This window comes from Culex pipiens, chromosome 2 (genome assembly GCF_016801865.2).
Source record: "Culex pipiens pallens isolate TS chromosome 2, TS_CPP_V2, whole genome shotgun sequence".
Classification (NCBI taxonomy): domain Eukaryota; kingdom Metazoa; phylum Arthropoda; class Insecta; order Diptera; family Culicidae; genus Culex; species Culex pipiens.
The window spans coordinates 130942493-130958001 of NC_068938.1; the positions used below are offsets into that span (position 1 = coordinate 130942493).

General features: G+C 37.8%; 1 protein-coding gene across 1 annotated transcript in view; it reads right to left on the reverse strand.

The window, feature by feature from the left end:
• Positions 1-15509, reverse strand: part of LOC120415278 (myotubularin-related protein DDB_G0290005) — a 144067-nt gene that overhangs the window by 106304 nt on the left and 22254 nt on the right. Inside the window, exon 2 of the mRNA XM_039576749.2 lies at positions 12304-12861. Coding sequence (XP_039432683.1) covers positions 12304-12453 — 150 coding nt within the window. The 5' untranslated portion in view covers positions 12454-12861. The remainder of the gene's footprint in view (positions 1-12303; positions 12862-15509) is intronic.

The window sequence follows — 15509 nt, forward strand, 5'->3', positions numbered from 1 at the left end:
TGGTCGCCTCTCACCCATTCGGCTTGGGTTCGATCCCAGACGGTCCCGGTGACATTTTTCGAGACGAGATTTGTCTGACCACGCCTTCCGTCGGACGGGAAGTAAATGTTGGCCCGGGTCTAACCTAGAGGGTTAGGTCGTTAGCACAATCCAGGTCTAGGAGTCGTCTCCCTGGGTCCTGCCTCGGTGGAGTCGCTGGTAGGCAGTTGGACTAACAATCCAAAGGTCGTCAGTTCGAATCCCGGGGTAGATGGAAGCTAAGGTGTAAAAAAAGGTTTGCAATTGCCTCAACAATCAAGCCTTCGGACACCTAGTTTCGAGTAGGAATCGAGAACGCCAAGGCTATGCTGTAGAGCGAATATTTTGATTTGATTTTTGACTGCAAATAAATCGCATAAGCATTTGGATGGTGTTAGCTCTGCCGAGCATCGGTGACCCATTTCTACGCTGGCTAGCCGAGCCCGAGGTACCTCAGCATGAATCGACAAGCCCCACCCTGAAAAGAGTTTTACTCAGCCGTGATGGCGTAGCGATTAGCATTTTTGCTTACCAATCCAAAACAGTTCTTATTCAGCATTCCAAATATTTCTAAGTTTTAAACTTTCTCGTTAAGAGCAGATGGGCATCGAACCCGGGACCATTCGTTTACAAAGCGAACACCGTAACCAGTCGTAACCAGTCAGCCATGGTCGATAAATGTTTCAAAAGAAAAAAAAAATTTATTACTTAATGGAACTTAAAAAAGACAGATATTGTAAGGACTTTTTTTCAAAACTAGTTTCTTTTTAAATATATTTTAGAGCTTTTCAGCCAGAGGCTAGTACAACACTATCACATTCCCATCTCACCCAGTAGGAACAATTTCCCTTAAAAAAGTATAAAATTTGGTTCAATTTAAGCAGAGATGCCCAACTCCATAAAATTAATACCTAGGGATTTTCTAAAAAAAAAAGAAAAAACTGAACTAATCTAATAAAACAATTTCAAAGAATTTCATCACAATTTTGTTCAATTATCATGTTTCTACAAAATATTATGATTATTACAAATATCTGAGTAGAATGTGTTCATCATGTGAACAGGAATTAAATTCAGATTTTTTTTAAGAAAGTCGCTTTTTATGAGATAGGACATATCTCTGGTAATCTGTTTTTTATTTCTGGCGACTGTTCCCTACATTCTGATTAATTCGAAAATGTCCTAAATTGTCATGGTGCTACACTCAACCCCCGGTGGTTGGTCACTTTTTCGTTTGACACTTTTTTAGTTTATACCCCGTTGGTTGGTCAAAATCAAAACTAAAAAGTGACGAACTGTCACTTTTTACACGGTGCTCACGCACACTATGAATATGTAATTAAGAGTCTCTCAAGGAACATTTATAAGAAACTTGATGGATATGGACATGAAACCATCGATTTCCAGCGAGTTTTAAGAAGAAAAGATCTTAAACCGAAACAAAATTACAAACAAGATGCTATAGACCTCCCGACGAAATATTTTGACGAACTCCGCGACATGTCGGGAAAGAGTCATTCTTTCATGGTGCCAAATATCAGACTTGCTGAATTTGTTATTTTATGTTTGTTCTTAGAAACACACTGTGTGTTATTTCTAGAATAGCTGAAGCCATCAAAATGATGTGTACACTCACCCCCCGGTGGTTGGTCACTTTTTCGTTTGACACTTTTTTAGTTTGTACCCCGTTGGTTGGTCAAAGTCAAACTAAAAAGTGACGAACTGTCACTTTTTACACGGCGCTTACGCACACTTTCAAAACAAACTTTTAGTAGTGTGTGTGAACTCCGTGTTAAAGGGGTGTCAAACTAAAACGTGACCCCGTTCGTTTGACAACAGTTGGTGTCAAACCATCGGGGTTTAAGTGTATCTCATTGAATTTGACAAAGTTAAGCATCACAATAAATCAGCATAATATGCAAGGGTTCACCCTTCTAGAAGGTGCTGCAGGAATTTTTGTTCTAAATCAAATGAGTTTTACAATTTATATAATTTTGAGAAGCAATCATCAAACTCTTGATTGACAATCATTGATAAATGATGATTTTCATAACTTTAAAAGGATTTTTTTCCAGCAAGTATTTTTTTTTCTTAACATATTTTTATTAGGTCCTTTTAGGTGCTGTGACCAGGTTGGGACCGAGAATCAGTAAAACAATATATAATAACAAACAAAAAACTCCTTAAATTCCATACTTTTAGATCATGTAACTGACGAGGGTTACTTGGTCCAAGCGGGTCTTGCAGGTCTTGAACCTGCCGATGTACTCGGAGAAAATTCCCCACAGCTCAGCCGAACTGTAGAGTACCTCCCCGGCTTCCTTCTCCGTGGCTCCACCGTCTCGGGGGCCACCTTGGCTGCTTCCTGCGGGACGAGGGCGATCCTTGGATTTTCCGTCCGGAACTGCGCCCGGCAGCGGAGGGAACTCCGCCGGCGTAATCGCCGGAACTGCTGGACTCTGCTTCTCCGCCTTCCTTGCCGGCGGTTTCGGTTTCGACGCCTGCTGGCGCCTCCGGATGAAGTCCGCACGCTTAGGGCAGCTGCGGTCCGTGGCTTCGTGGGCTCCAGAGCAGTTGGCACACCGCTTCGGCTCGTCTTCTTGGACTTTGCACTCGTCCGTCTTGTGGGGACCCCCACAGTTGTTGCACCTCCCTTTTAGGTGACAGTTCCTGGTTCCATGACCCAGCTGCAAGCAGTTCCTGCACTGGGTCACGTTCGGCCGCTTGTTCCGGTAGGCCTCCCACCGGATGATAGTGCTTGCCACAACTTTCATTGCAGAGAGCTTCTTCAGATTGGTGTATCCCTTGGGGAAGACCACAATGTACGGAGTTTCGTCCACGGTGGTCTTTTCCTTCCGATTGAAGATATGCACCTCCAGCGCGTCCAGCTTGAGATCCCTCTTCAGAAGGTACTTGACCTCTTCCGGTTTCAGTTCATCAGGAAAACCACTAAGAACCACCCGATGATTTCGTTCGCTCCGCTGATCGTGGGTGTAGAATTCCACTTTCTTCTTCTGGAGTAGCTCTTGCAACTTGTCAAAATCTTTGACAGAGAAGCAGGTCACCTTGGTTCCAAATCGGGTTAGTTTGTAAATCGCTTTGAAACCAAATTTACAACTTTCCACGATCGCCACGAGCTTGTAAAAATCCGTGGTGTTCTTCACCACCAAAGGTGGTTGCTTTTGTTTACCTGCCGACTGGCCGGGTGGTGGAACCGCCGGGGCGTCCCCTCCTCCTGCTGGGCTGGCATTATTGTTGTTTTTGTTATCCGCTAGCGGGCTGAACTAGTTGTTGTTGAGCAGGGTCTTCTCAACTTTTTCTCCTTCGATGCCGATTCCATTGACCTCGCTGGACTTCTTCCGCTTCCGATTCCCGCGGACGGGACGAAAATCTTCCTCCTTGGAGGATTCCTCCACCTCCACCTGTCAAAAACTTCCAAGCACGCGAGATGACAACACGAGCAAAACACGTCTTAACTTGTCGCTGGCTGGCGACTGAGTCTTTCCAACAAGTATCAGCATGTGTAGGGAACAATCTGAACAACTTGTAGAAGGAATTTTGTCAGAAGCGAAATTTATATCATCGAAGGAAAACTCATGTCAATGACGAAAGTCGTCACCTTAAATAAATTGAACTAATTTTTCATGCCTAAACCTATTTAATACTCTACTCTACTCTTATCCCATGATGTCTACCTACCAGCACATTGCCATTCACTTCCCTTTCTTTTCAAAACAAGCCATATGGAGTATAAAGTATAAATCAAATATTTAAAAATGAATGCCTTTATGACATGCTTGACCATTTGAGAGTGCATTTCATTGATGGCTTATGAATAGTTAATAACCGACACTTATTCTGATAAGAAACGCTTGCTGATTAAAATATTGACCGCAATCGATCTCACAATTTATGTATGCTGGAGTTGAAACGCGAATTTTACACAGTTTTATTCTTCTTAAATTAAATAGAGAGCACATTTTGTCAAAGCGAAGGAAAGTACAGAAGCACATGCAATAGTATAGACTTTGTATCAAGCTCTCGTCCATTAGCTCGCTCTGGCAAATCCTCTCAGAAAAGTCTTTTCTTTTTTATTGCATAACCGAAATTGGAATCCAGCCCCCCTCGTGGTCGCCCCACAGTCCACGGGTATGAGGTCTTCTTCGCCCAGGAAAAGCAAACCGGAAAATCGATTATTTTTACTGCTCTTTTTTATAAACTTTCATCAAACACCTGGGAGCAGGAAATTTCGAGTTTGTTTTTTATTCCAATTACACCCGGATGGTCAGCCCAGCAGCTGTGGGTGCAAAATTGGGTCTCGTTAATCTTTTAGGATTGTTTTTTTTTTGCTGAATGGACAGTGCCCAAAGATGGATGAGACACGAAATGTCTTCATTTTCATTGTGGTGTAAAAAGATGTGCTAAAAAGTAGCATTTCTAAGATTTTGACTATAAATTAGGCACACTTCCAGCATCCAGCTTCAATGCGGTGAAAATATCTCAATATAAACAAAATTTGTTACATGAACACATCCAACGACGCCTGGCCAGTCAGTCTCCACAGTTGCTGGGCTAATGCATGGCGTTAGTGTGTTTTATGTACACATTTAAATTTTGCTGCTCCCAAAAGCCATAAATCTTGCTAAAACAGAAATGTCGAATGTGTGCCAAATGGAACTGGGGCCTGCTGCCATCCATTTCCCAAATGGATCCAGGAAATAGAAGGTTGATTCGAGCGAAACCATAAACTTGGTGTGTTTTTAAATTTGACATGATGAAGATTTTAAATTAATGGTTAAAACATGCTTTACAACATATTCATGCATTGGATTTTTATTGATATTTTGAATATGGGTTTTCCACCTTAAAGGTATTTGAATAATCTAAATTTTTACAAATCGACTGAGCTTTGAGAGTGTCACCAATAATTTTTTCGTGAATTCTTTTTAACTTCATAAAATAATAATGAAAATTAAAAATTAAAATTACAAGCATCACTTTGTTTAAGATGATTCAACTACATTAGTTCTGAGAGGTGAAATTAGGTTCTACAAAAAGTTGAAATTTGTTTGAATCAATGTCACTCCTAAGACCCAATGTCACCCCTGATGAAGGTAGTAATAGAAATATATTGTATAATAATTATTTCAAATTGGACATTCCTTGAACAACTTCCCCCTGTTTGTTGACATTTCATCTCCAGCAAATTGACTTCTTAAGTTTCAACATCTCAGTCTGGAGCTGCCCACGAATTGACCTTTCCTAATTTGACTACCAGATGCTGTTCACTGAGGGGTGCCCATGTTACGAGTAGATTCTATTTTAAGCTCGGTCTGATTGCCACATTCCGAGTAGGTTTTCCCTACTATGGCATTCGATTTCCCCTCCCTCTCAAAGTTGTAATAATATTCATTATGTATGACCCCAGATTTGTTCGATGAGAGCAAGCAAATCGTAAAACAAGCTAATTACGTAAATTATAATGTTTTGGTACCGATCGATATGAAATCTTGGTTATTCATTACCACTTGAAGAAGTTTTTCGTCTGAAAAATTCCCAAAGTCTCGTAAAAAAAAAATGGAATTCACAAAAGCTCACACCACCCACTGTGACGCCCCTCGGGAGGGGTCACAAAAAGAGCACAGCTTTGTTGCTTGCCATTTTAAGAGTGTGAGCCAAAATCACATGGCCTTCCCAAACGACAAGCCGCCGCTGCTGCTGCTGATGGATGAGGACGAGAAGCCGTTTGGCCACGTTGCGTTTGTTACGTAAGGATAATTTTAGCAGGACGAATTGCCTTTTTTATTTCTTTTTTTCCCGCGCACCACATTATCCTTGCTGCTCTCTCTCTCTCTCTCCCTTCTCGGTGGGGGCTTGGATGCTGAGCTGCTGGGAAAACTGCTCCCACGTACAAAGTACACACAGGACGGATAAATGTTTGGCACCCCACCAGGCTGCAGCAGCTCAGCATCAGCAGAAATCAGTGGGAGGTTCGACACCATCTACCGCCAATATTTCTACCCCAAACCCCACTTGGACGACGCTACTGTCGGAAAATAACTGTTGTCTGGTGTAGGGCACACTCAAAGTTGGGAAGTTTTTTTTTATAATTTTTTAAAATTGTTTTTTTTTGCTTATACAAATAAATTATAGAAAGTAGAAATAAGAAATTTTTGAATTAAGAGCGAGGTGTATTGAATGAAACTTTCAGCGTTTGGTTGTATGACCATGAGATGAATTGAACGTAATGAAGTACGTAGTGATGAACGTAATATAAGTATGTCTCCAAAAATTTCTTCAAAGGAACAACAGAATGCGAATGAAATTCTAATTTATTGTCAGAATTTCAATCGCATGAAAAGCCCAGGCAAAATGAAGGAAATTTCTTTAAACATTCTCTCACATTCTTTCGACATTATTCTTGGAACTGAAACTAACTGGGACGAAAGCGTCCACCCTGAAGAAATTTTTGGAAACAATTATTTTGTATTCCTAGGCAATAGAAATTTAAATCTAAGTCAGAAAAAGTCAGGAGGCGGCGTCCTCTTAGCCATAAATGCCAGACTTAATCCAAAAGAAATTGTAACTGAAAAACATTTTCAATTTGAACAAGTCTGGGCCAAAGCCACTATTGCAGGCCAAGTACACATTTTTGCATCAGTATACTTTCCGCCGGACCATGCAAATAAACAGTCGTATGAACTATTCTTTAAAACAGTAGAAATCATAACATCAAAAATGGAACCGGAAGTAAAACTTCACATTTATGGCGACTTTAATCAAAGCAAAGTCGAATTTATATCTGACCAAGAAAACGAAGCAATTCTTCTCCCAGTCATTGGGGAAAATGAAACTTTGCATTTTCTCTTTGACAATATTGCAAATTATGGACTTTTTCAAATCAATCATGTAAAAAACCAAAGAAATTCATTTTTAGACCTTTTATTCACTAACTGTATTGAAGACTTTTATGTACAAGAATCTGTAACCCCCCTTTGGAAGAATGAAGTCTTCCATACAGCAATTGAATATTCTATTTATGTCCATAAAAACACTTTGCCCATTGACTGGGAATATGAAGAAGTCCTGGAATACAATAAAACAAACTTTGTAGAAGCCAAACGTAAACTACTTGCAATTGACTGGCAAAATTTATTTAATAATGAAGGAAATGTCGACGAATTAATAGGAAAATTCTATACGGAAATTAACACTATAACATCTGAAACCGTACCTACTAGAAGTAATAACACAGGCAATAAATACCCAGTGTGGTTCACTCCACAACTAAGAAATTTAAAAAATAGAAAACAAAAAGCCTACAAACTATACAGAAACAATACAAATGACACAAATCTTCTGAATTATCTGAATATTTCCGACCAATTTTTTTCGGCACTCAATTCTGCCAACGAAGAATATAATAGTAAAGTCGAATCTGAAGTCAAGTCATGCCCGAAAAATTTCTTTAATTACGTAAAATCCAAATCCAAAAGTAGTAACTTCCCATCGCAAATGCAACTGGACGAAAATGTAGGCAGTAACTCGAAAGATATTTGCAATCTTTTTTCAAAATTTTTCAAAGAAGTATACACCTCATTTTCCGAAGAAGACCGCGACCGCGACTATTTTTCATATATACCAGAATTTCCAAATGACGTCTCAGTCAATTCTTTGTCAGAAACGGAAGTACGCCAGGCATTGAAGGACTTAGACTCATCAAAAGGACCAGGACCCGACGGAATAGCACCTGCATTCCTAAAGAACCTTGCAGAAGAATTGACATTTCCACTGCATCATCTCTTCAACATGTCAATAAATACTGGAAAATTCCCACAAACATGGAAAAAGTCTTTTTTGGTGCCTATTTTCAAATCAGGCCCAAAATGAGACATACGTAATTATCGCGGAATTGCCCTTTTGTCTTGCATTCCAAAACTTTTCGAATCTATTATAAATGAAAAAATCTTTCAGCAAGTAAAAAACCGCATCACATGTAAACAGAACGGCTTTTTTAAAGGCCGCTCTACTAGCACCAACCTTTTAGAATTTGTAAATTTTACACTGAATGCAATGCATAATCGCAATTTCGTAGAAGCAATTTACACAGACTTTAGTAAGGCATTTGACAGAATCGACATACCATTATTAATCTTCAAACTGCAGAAAATTGGAATTTAACCGAATCTTTTGGAATGGCTTAAGTCATATTTGACTAAGCGCGAACAAATTGTTCGCTTCCAAAATGTACTATCGGAATCAATTCACGTCACCTCTGGGGTTCCGCAAGGATCCCATCTAGGACCTCTTCTTTTCATCTTGTATGTAAACGACATTTCCTTCATTATCTCCTTAAAAAAATTAACGTACTTGTATATGCAGACGACATGAAATTGTATATGGAAATAGGAAATGCCAATGACAGTCATGTATTCCAAAACGAAATTAATCTTTTCTACACATGGTGTAGTAAAAGCCTACTCCAATTGAATGTAAAGAAATGTAATTCCATTGCCTTCAGCAGAAAACATGAAACACCAAACATAACAGTATTATTAGGAAACCAACCAGTAGAAAAATGCAAAGTAGTACGTGATCTAGGTGTCATCCTAGACTCACAACTAACTTTTGTAGAACACTATAACACAATAATAAACAAGGCAAAAAGTACATTAGGCTTTATAAAGCGCTTTGCATTCAACTTCCAGGACCCGTATACTATTAAATTACTCTATATAACGTATGTCAGGCCACTCTTGGAATACTGTAGTATCGTCTGGAATCCATACTATGCCGTACACCAAGCACGTATTGAATATGTCCAAAAACAATTCTTACTGTACGCACTACGTAAACTTAACTGGACTGCATTTCCTCTCCCATCGTATGAAGCACGCTGCATGCTCATAAACATACAATCATTACAAGAACGTCGTAAATTTGCCATGCTCTCTTTCATCAACGACATTATTTCTCAACGCATACAGTCAGCAGCATTATTTTCAGAAATACGCAATAGTATTCATGAACCAAGCCGTACACTTAGACATTCACCACTTTTTAGAATAACTGCATACACGACAAATTATTTAAAAAAAATCGCCATTAAATCAAATGATGCGCTTTTATAATGAAAATTCACAGTACATACATTTCGACATGTCTAAACCGGAACTACGAAAAAATCTATACAATAGAAATAATATCTAGTATGTAAGAAAATTGTAAGTAGTCTACATAAGCTTGACGAATAAACAATAAACAAAAAAAAAAATTCATGTCATGAGCCTTCTAGGTCAAAGGGGCATTGAAGATTTTAGTCCAAAAAGTAAAAAAAATCTTTAAATTGTTCGCACTTTTGTATTGTATGACTTTTGATTCGTCTGACTTTTTCTTATAGTTTTTGCAAATAAGTGTTAAAAATGGTTAATTTTAAAAACCCGATATAATTTTGCAACACTCATATTCAAAACTCAAAAGTTAGGCTATTTTGTGTGCTATTCGGTTACGACTTGAACTTTTAAGCTAATTTTAGTTTTAATCATAATTCAACAATTTTTCTACAACTTTTTATTTCTTCTTTGACTCTTGCTTATAGGCCAACAAGACGGCACTTTTAGAATTCAATTTTGACATATTCAACATTTATTTGATTTTATGCTGTATCAAGTTGGCAAATAACCGTATCACCATTTAACCAACAAGTTGTTAAAAAATATTTCAATTCGTTCTTAATGGCCATTTAAACAAAGTTCAAATAGCAAAATTGAGGGATTGTTCTTAGCTTTTTGTTTTTTAAGCAGACATGGGCACTATTTAAAAAAAAAGTTACTTAATCCACCCTTAGGTGGTTGTTGCCTTCCTCACATTTAGAGGGTAATGCTATCCAAAATAGATACACAAGGGTGGACCTTTCAGTGTTCTATCAACTTGATTCATTATTCATACCATCAGATTGGGCAGGCAGATCTTCATAATTCAGGGCACTTATGTGCTTATAACTTTTGATAGGGTTGTCAAATCTGCAATCTTTTGAACTCGTTGGAAAGATCACCTATCCATCAACAGGTCGCATAATAGATCCGGACAACGTTTTCATCGAAATATATGAGATCCGGCCTCTAAAAAGTGCATAAATAACACTTAAGTGCGCATAACTTTTGATAGGGTTGTCAGATCTTCAAAATTCGGAACTCGTTGAAAACATCTTTTGAATACCTTTCTGAAAATGTATAACATGACGAGGTTTCTTACAAAAACCACCCTTTTTACAATCTTCCGGACTTTTGTAAAATTCGTTTTTTTAGCATAACTTTTGAAGTATTTAATTAAACTGCATAATTTTTAATAGCGATTTATTGGACCCCAAGACGGATCGAATGATGCCAAAACAGACAAAATCGGTTCAGCCAATGTCGAGATAATCGAGTGACAATTGTTTTATCAACATCCCACCACACACACAGACATTTGCTCAAAATTTGATTCTGAGTCGATATGTATACATGAAGGTGGGTCTAGGAGGTCAAATTAAGAATTTCGTTTTTCAAGTGATTTTATAGCCTTTCCTCAGTAAGGTGAGGAAGGCAAAAATGCATTTTATGTCCCTAAAACATATAAGGCCGATGCAAATATTTAAAAAAGTTTTAGTCCCTCGGCCCTGGCCGAGGTCAAGGGGGGGGAGGGGCAAAAAAAAAATATAAAAATTTAAATAACAAGCTATAGTCTTCACATTTAAATGAAAAAAGTGTTTTAAAATGCATTTTACACTAGTTCAGTTGTTTTGCAATCATTAGTTTTCAAAAAATCTAAGATCTGACAAAAACAAAAATTGTATCGAAAAAAAAAAATTTGCATCGAAAATTTTCAAAAAAAAAATTTTTTTTTAATAAACCCAAACATGCTAAAAATGATTTTAAACGCAGAAGAATGTATTTTAATTTGATTTCAGCTGGTTACACTTGAATTTTCATTGAAATTTTGAAGTTTATTGTAAAAATATTTTTTTTGCCCCCTGATTTTTCGGGCCAATTTTGAAGGGGGGGGGTGACAAAAACTTATAAAAATATTTGTACCAGCCTAAAAAAAAAAATAATTTAAATTTTTTTTTAAATATTTAGTGATTATAATAAACACAAAATAAAATTCTGTATAAATGTCGTTTTTTAACACCAAAAACCCCGAATCGATAAAAAAATCCATTTAATGGTATCTTTTTTGAATTTTTGGCTTTCGAATTTTCACATTTCATTTTTGTATGGATAGTTATCATATTTGTATAGAACATGACAAACAAACTTTCGATGTAAGATGGCTTCTATGGCCAAATAGAAGGCACCCAAATAGTTACAGCAAGATAAAATTTACCTTTTTATGTTTTAAAATGAATAGTTTATTAATTTGCGCTATTAGGTATATTAAATTTATATTAATCAACTTTTGTTAACTTTCTTTAGATTCTTTTAATATATTTAAAATGAGTTTTTTTTAATTTTTCAAGTTTCCCCGTTTTTTTTGTTTTATGTTTGGTTTTCAATTTCGTTTAAAAACTTTTTACTATTTTTATCCTTCTGAAGTGTTGAAACAACCTAATAGGCTGAGCCTACTTTCATTATCTGAAATATGAGTGCTTTAAAGTTCATTATAGCACTTATTTGACTTCTGAAAAGTGTAAGTTTGTTTATTCTGTTAGCACATAGTCATTAAATGCCGATTTATTATTTCATGTTTAATTTTTGGTATATTTCCACATGAACATATAAATTATTCCCTTTAATGTCCTTGACACAACAATAAACATCCTATTTTTTGTTAAAGCCTCCCCCTCTTAAAAGTGACCAGGAAGTCATGCTCTCGTTTCACTTTATTTTGCACTACTCCATAAATTACTCTCATTTTGAGTGCACTATTCCGCCAACTCGGTAGTTTTTCGCATGGAAACTGCGGATTTCGCGCGCACTCGAGGAGAACGATTGCGTTGGTGGCACACATAACGAACGTCATAAAAAAAAACTGATGATGCTGCTGCTGCTGCCAAGTTAACATCGGCGCATTGAGTGGTGCAGCCTTGGACCAGGTCAGATTTGGGTCGGGGAACTCCCGAAAAGTCACGTATTTGCTCTATAACTGCTGAGCGTAGTAGGCCGACAACTGTGGAAGATTTTTGTCGTAATTTCGTATTCAGAACCGTTACTGCTTCCGGAGGTTGGTTTTTCTTCTTCTTCAAAAGAATCAATCAGATGCAAGGTTTAAGCTTAAAAAAAGAGTTTTTTTTTCAGAACTTACAATTTTGTTGTGCAACGCTGTCAGTTCACGTTCCGTGACCCGACGGTTGGCCGCTTCCCGGCGCCGTTGCCGGTACTGGCTGTACTTGTACGCGATGATGGCCCCCGGCATTGCCAGGGCCTCCAGCGGGGACTTGCGACCGAAGGGCATTGTTGTTGGATGTACTTCTCTTGGAATTGGTAGAATTGCACGTAGATTTTTTTCTCCTCTAATGATGCTTCTTTAATCACTTTTATTGAACTATTGCTTTCACTTAAATGCTTCTTTTTTTGGATTAAATTATATCAACATAATTTGCTGACTTCCTACCACACTTTTCGCTAGGAATACCAACTAGATTGAACTTGCTATACTGATAATAATGGACATCAATTACTAATCACACTTCACTTTATAGATGGATGTATTCCAACTTTTTTTGTTATCTCACTGCTCTGTGGAAGCACATAATACATTGGAATTTATTACTTGGTTAATACTCATGGAATTGCTTTTTTCACGATTCTTCCAGTTTAATTGAATTGTTTGAAGGTGACTTTTAATCCCAATCCTTAATATCTGAAAATAGACAGAAATAAAAAAAAATCAGCTCGGATCATTATTTAGGGGAAATTCTCGTATGTTTGGCAGGTTAAGCACTCGCTCCCAACTTCATCCAATTTGCTGATTTGCACTATTTAAACAACTAATTTTGCAAAACTTTTCATAGAAACTTGCTTGCTCACTTCTTATTGAACTATTTATCACTCGATTTCATTTGTAAACGCTTTTAATTAGCTTTAATTGAAAGTCAATGTTCTGACCTGCCAACATTAGAGGCACGCTGGAATTAGATGCTGTTCCCCTACTCTCAACAAATTTAAATCTAAAATTTACTAAATTCAATCCAATATGCATTCTTACAAGACTGCACTAGAACGTCTAACAATAAGCAAAACTTGTTTGGAGATTCCGAGAAGAATTTCCCTTACCCACTTAAAAAAGAGGAACATCAACACTTCCTGTCTTCCAAATCCCTTATCATTGACCCCTGGTGTGCAGGGGAGATTGAAGCGGCTGACAATGGGTGGTAGTCATGATCTTGAAAATCTTGTTTAGATGGAATGGATTGTATTCCCAACTATCAATTCCTAGGCAACATCACATAAAACATGATGAAATCCAGTCTGTAATCCGCTAAAATCATCGCCCAAGCGAAGTGAAGTTTATGAATTTTATTTTGTCTGACAAGTATGAAAAATTAAACTTACGTTTGGTGTCCATTTTATTCGGACTTTGATTGAAACGTCCCAATATAACGTAAACGCCATTTGAATTATTTACCAACTTTAAACATGGTGATATCGACGCTTCAATATTAAAAAAATATGGTTGACAAGGTATCAATTTGACTTAATTTGTTGAAGTTTCATTTTGAATGTAGCATTACGTAGCGCAGGCGTTACGCTTTTTATTTCGTTTATTTCTCATGTACGGCAAAACATTTTTGCATTCTTTTTAAGGCAATTTGTTCGGGTTGTTCCAATCTACAATCTGCTTAAAAAAGATTGCAAGAATATTATATCGTTTTAGAGTAACCGAAGAAATACAATGCGTAACGCCTGCGCACTATGCGAGGTTGAACTGTATGTGTTTCTTTGAATACATTTTTTATTTTTTCATTCATAAAATCTCTATTTTATTATGGATTTCGATCATCTTGTCTTCATTCGACGCGTACCAGCAAAAACTATGAGTTCTAATATGTTTTAGCATGATTGAAACATGACTTCTCTTGTTTATAACCGTTTGAACCAGTGCTGTTAATCGTTAATTAACGTTAACGCGTCCGTTAATCGTTAAAATTAACGTGAACGCGAACGGAGCCTACGTTGATCTTAACTTTAACGTTAACGGAGAACGTTGCCGGAACCGGTGGCCAATTTGGACCAATTACCTCACCGGGACCTCATAGCCACAGTTAATGCCCGTGAAATGAAACTGTAAGCAACCCGCTAGATGTTACCGTTTGGAAGATACAGGCCCTCAAAGTTGGGGATTAACGCGTTAATCAACGCGTTTGTTAACGACGTTAATTAACGTGCTCCGTTCACGTTAAAGTTAAGATCAACGTAGACTCCGATCGAGTTCATGTTTAGGTTAACGTTTAACGATTCCGTTAAGTTAAACGTCGTTAATTTAAACGTTTAACAAGCTCTGGTTTTAACCGTTTGTGCAAGAGGCATCCCATAGAAACAAGTCGAAACTTCAAGATTTTGAAACCGGATTGTACCCAGACTGCATCAGTGAGTATGGAAAGCTACACAGAAAAAAAATGATGGTAATATTCACCAGGAAATGGTGACAGATTTTGTGGCAAAAAATATGATTAATTTTACCCCAGAAAATGATGAATTTTCATCAGTTTTTGATGAATATTCATCAGGTTCACATTTTTACCCATTTTTTATGTAATATTACTCAAAAAAAGAGGTAATATTCAACCTACCAAATTTCCAACATTCCAAAATTCAACTTTTTTTTTCTGTGTACAGTTCAATGTAGATACAACTTATTGGGATGTTTGGGATTGGGATATTCTGAGTCACCCGAGAACTTCTTTGAGTTAAGACCGGCGAGTCTACCGCCGTAACAAGCAAGAGGCCAGTGGTTTTGACCGTGGATCATACCCGCATAGCCTCAGTGAGTATGGTAGACTACTTTGCTAATGTGTTGGAATGTCCTGGGTCATCCTAGGACTCCCTGGAGTTAAGATCTGTCCTACTATCGTAACAAGCAAGATGAAAAACGAAACTATTGGCACTACGCCCCCCGGGGCATGGCCTTCCTCTAACGTGGGATTTCTGCTCCAGCGCCTCTGACGAGACAGGAGAAACCGGGACCGACGTTTTACTTCACCATCCGATAGAAGCTCAGTGGATAAGGCGGGAATCGAACCCGCGTCTCATAGCATCATCGGGATCGGCAGCCGAAGCCGCTACCCCTGCGCCACGAGACCCAAGCAAGATGTTGACCGGTTTTGACCACAGATCATACCCGCATAGCTTCAGAGTATTGTAGACTTGGTAATGGCTTGAGATGTCTTGGGTCATCCTAGGACTCCCTTTTTGATGAATTTTGAAGCATTGAAGTCCCACCAAAACAGCCCCTCACCATTTCCTCATGCCTCAGCAACTCACGGTCCAATTTTCAATGATAAAAATTGA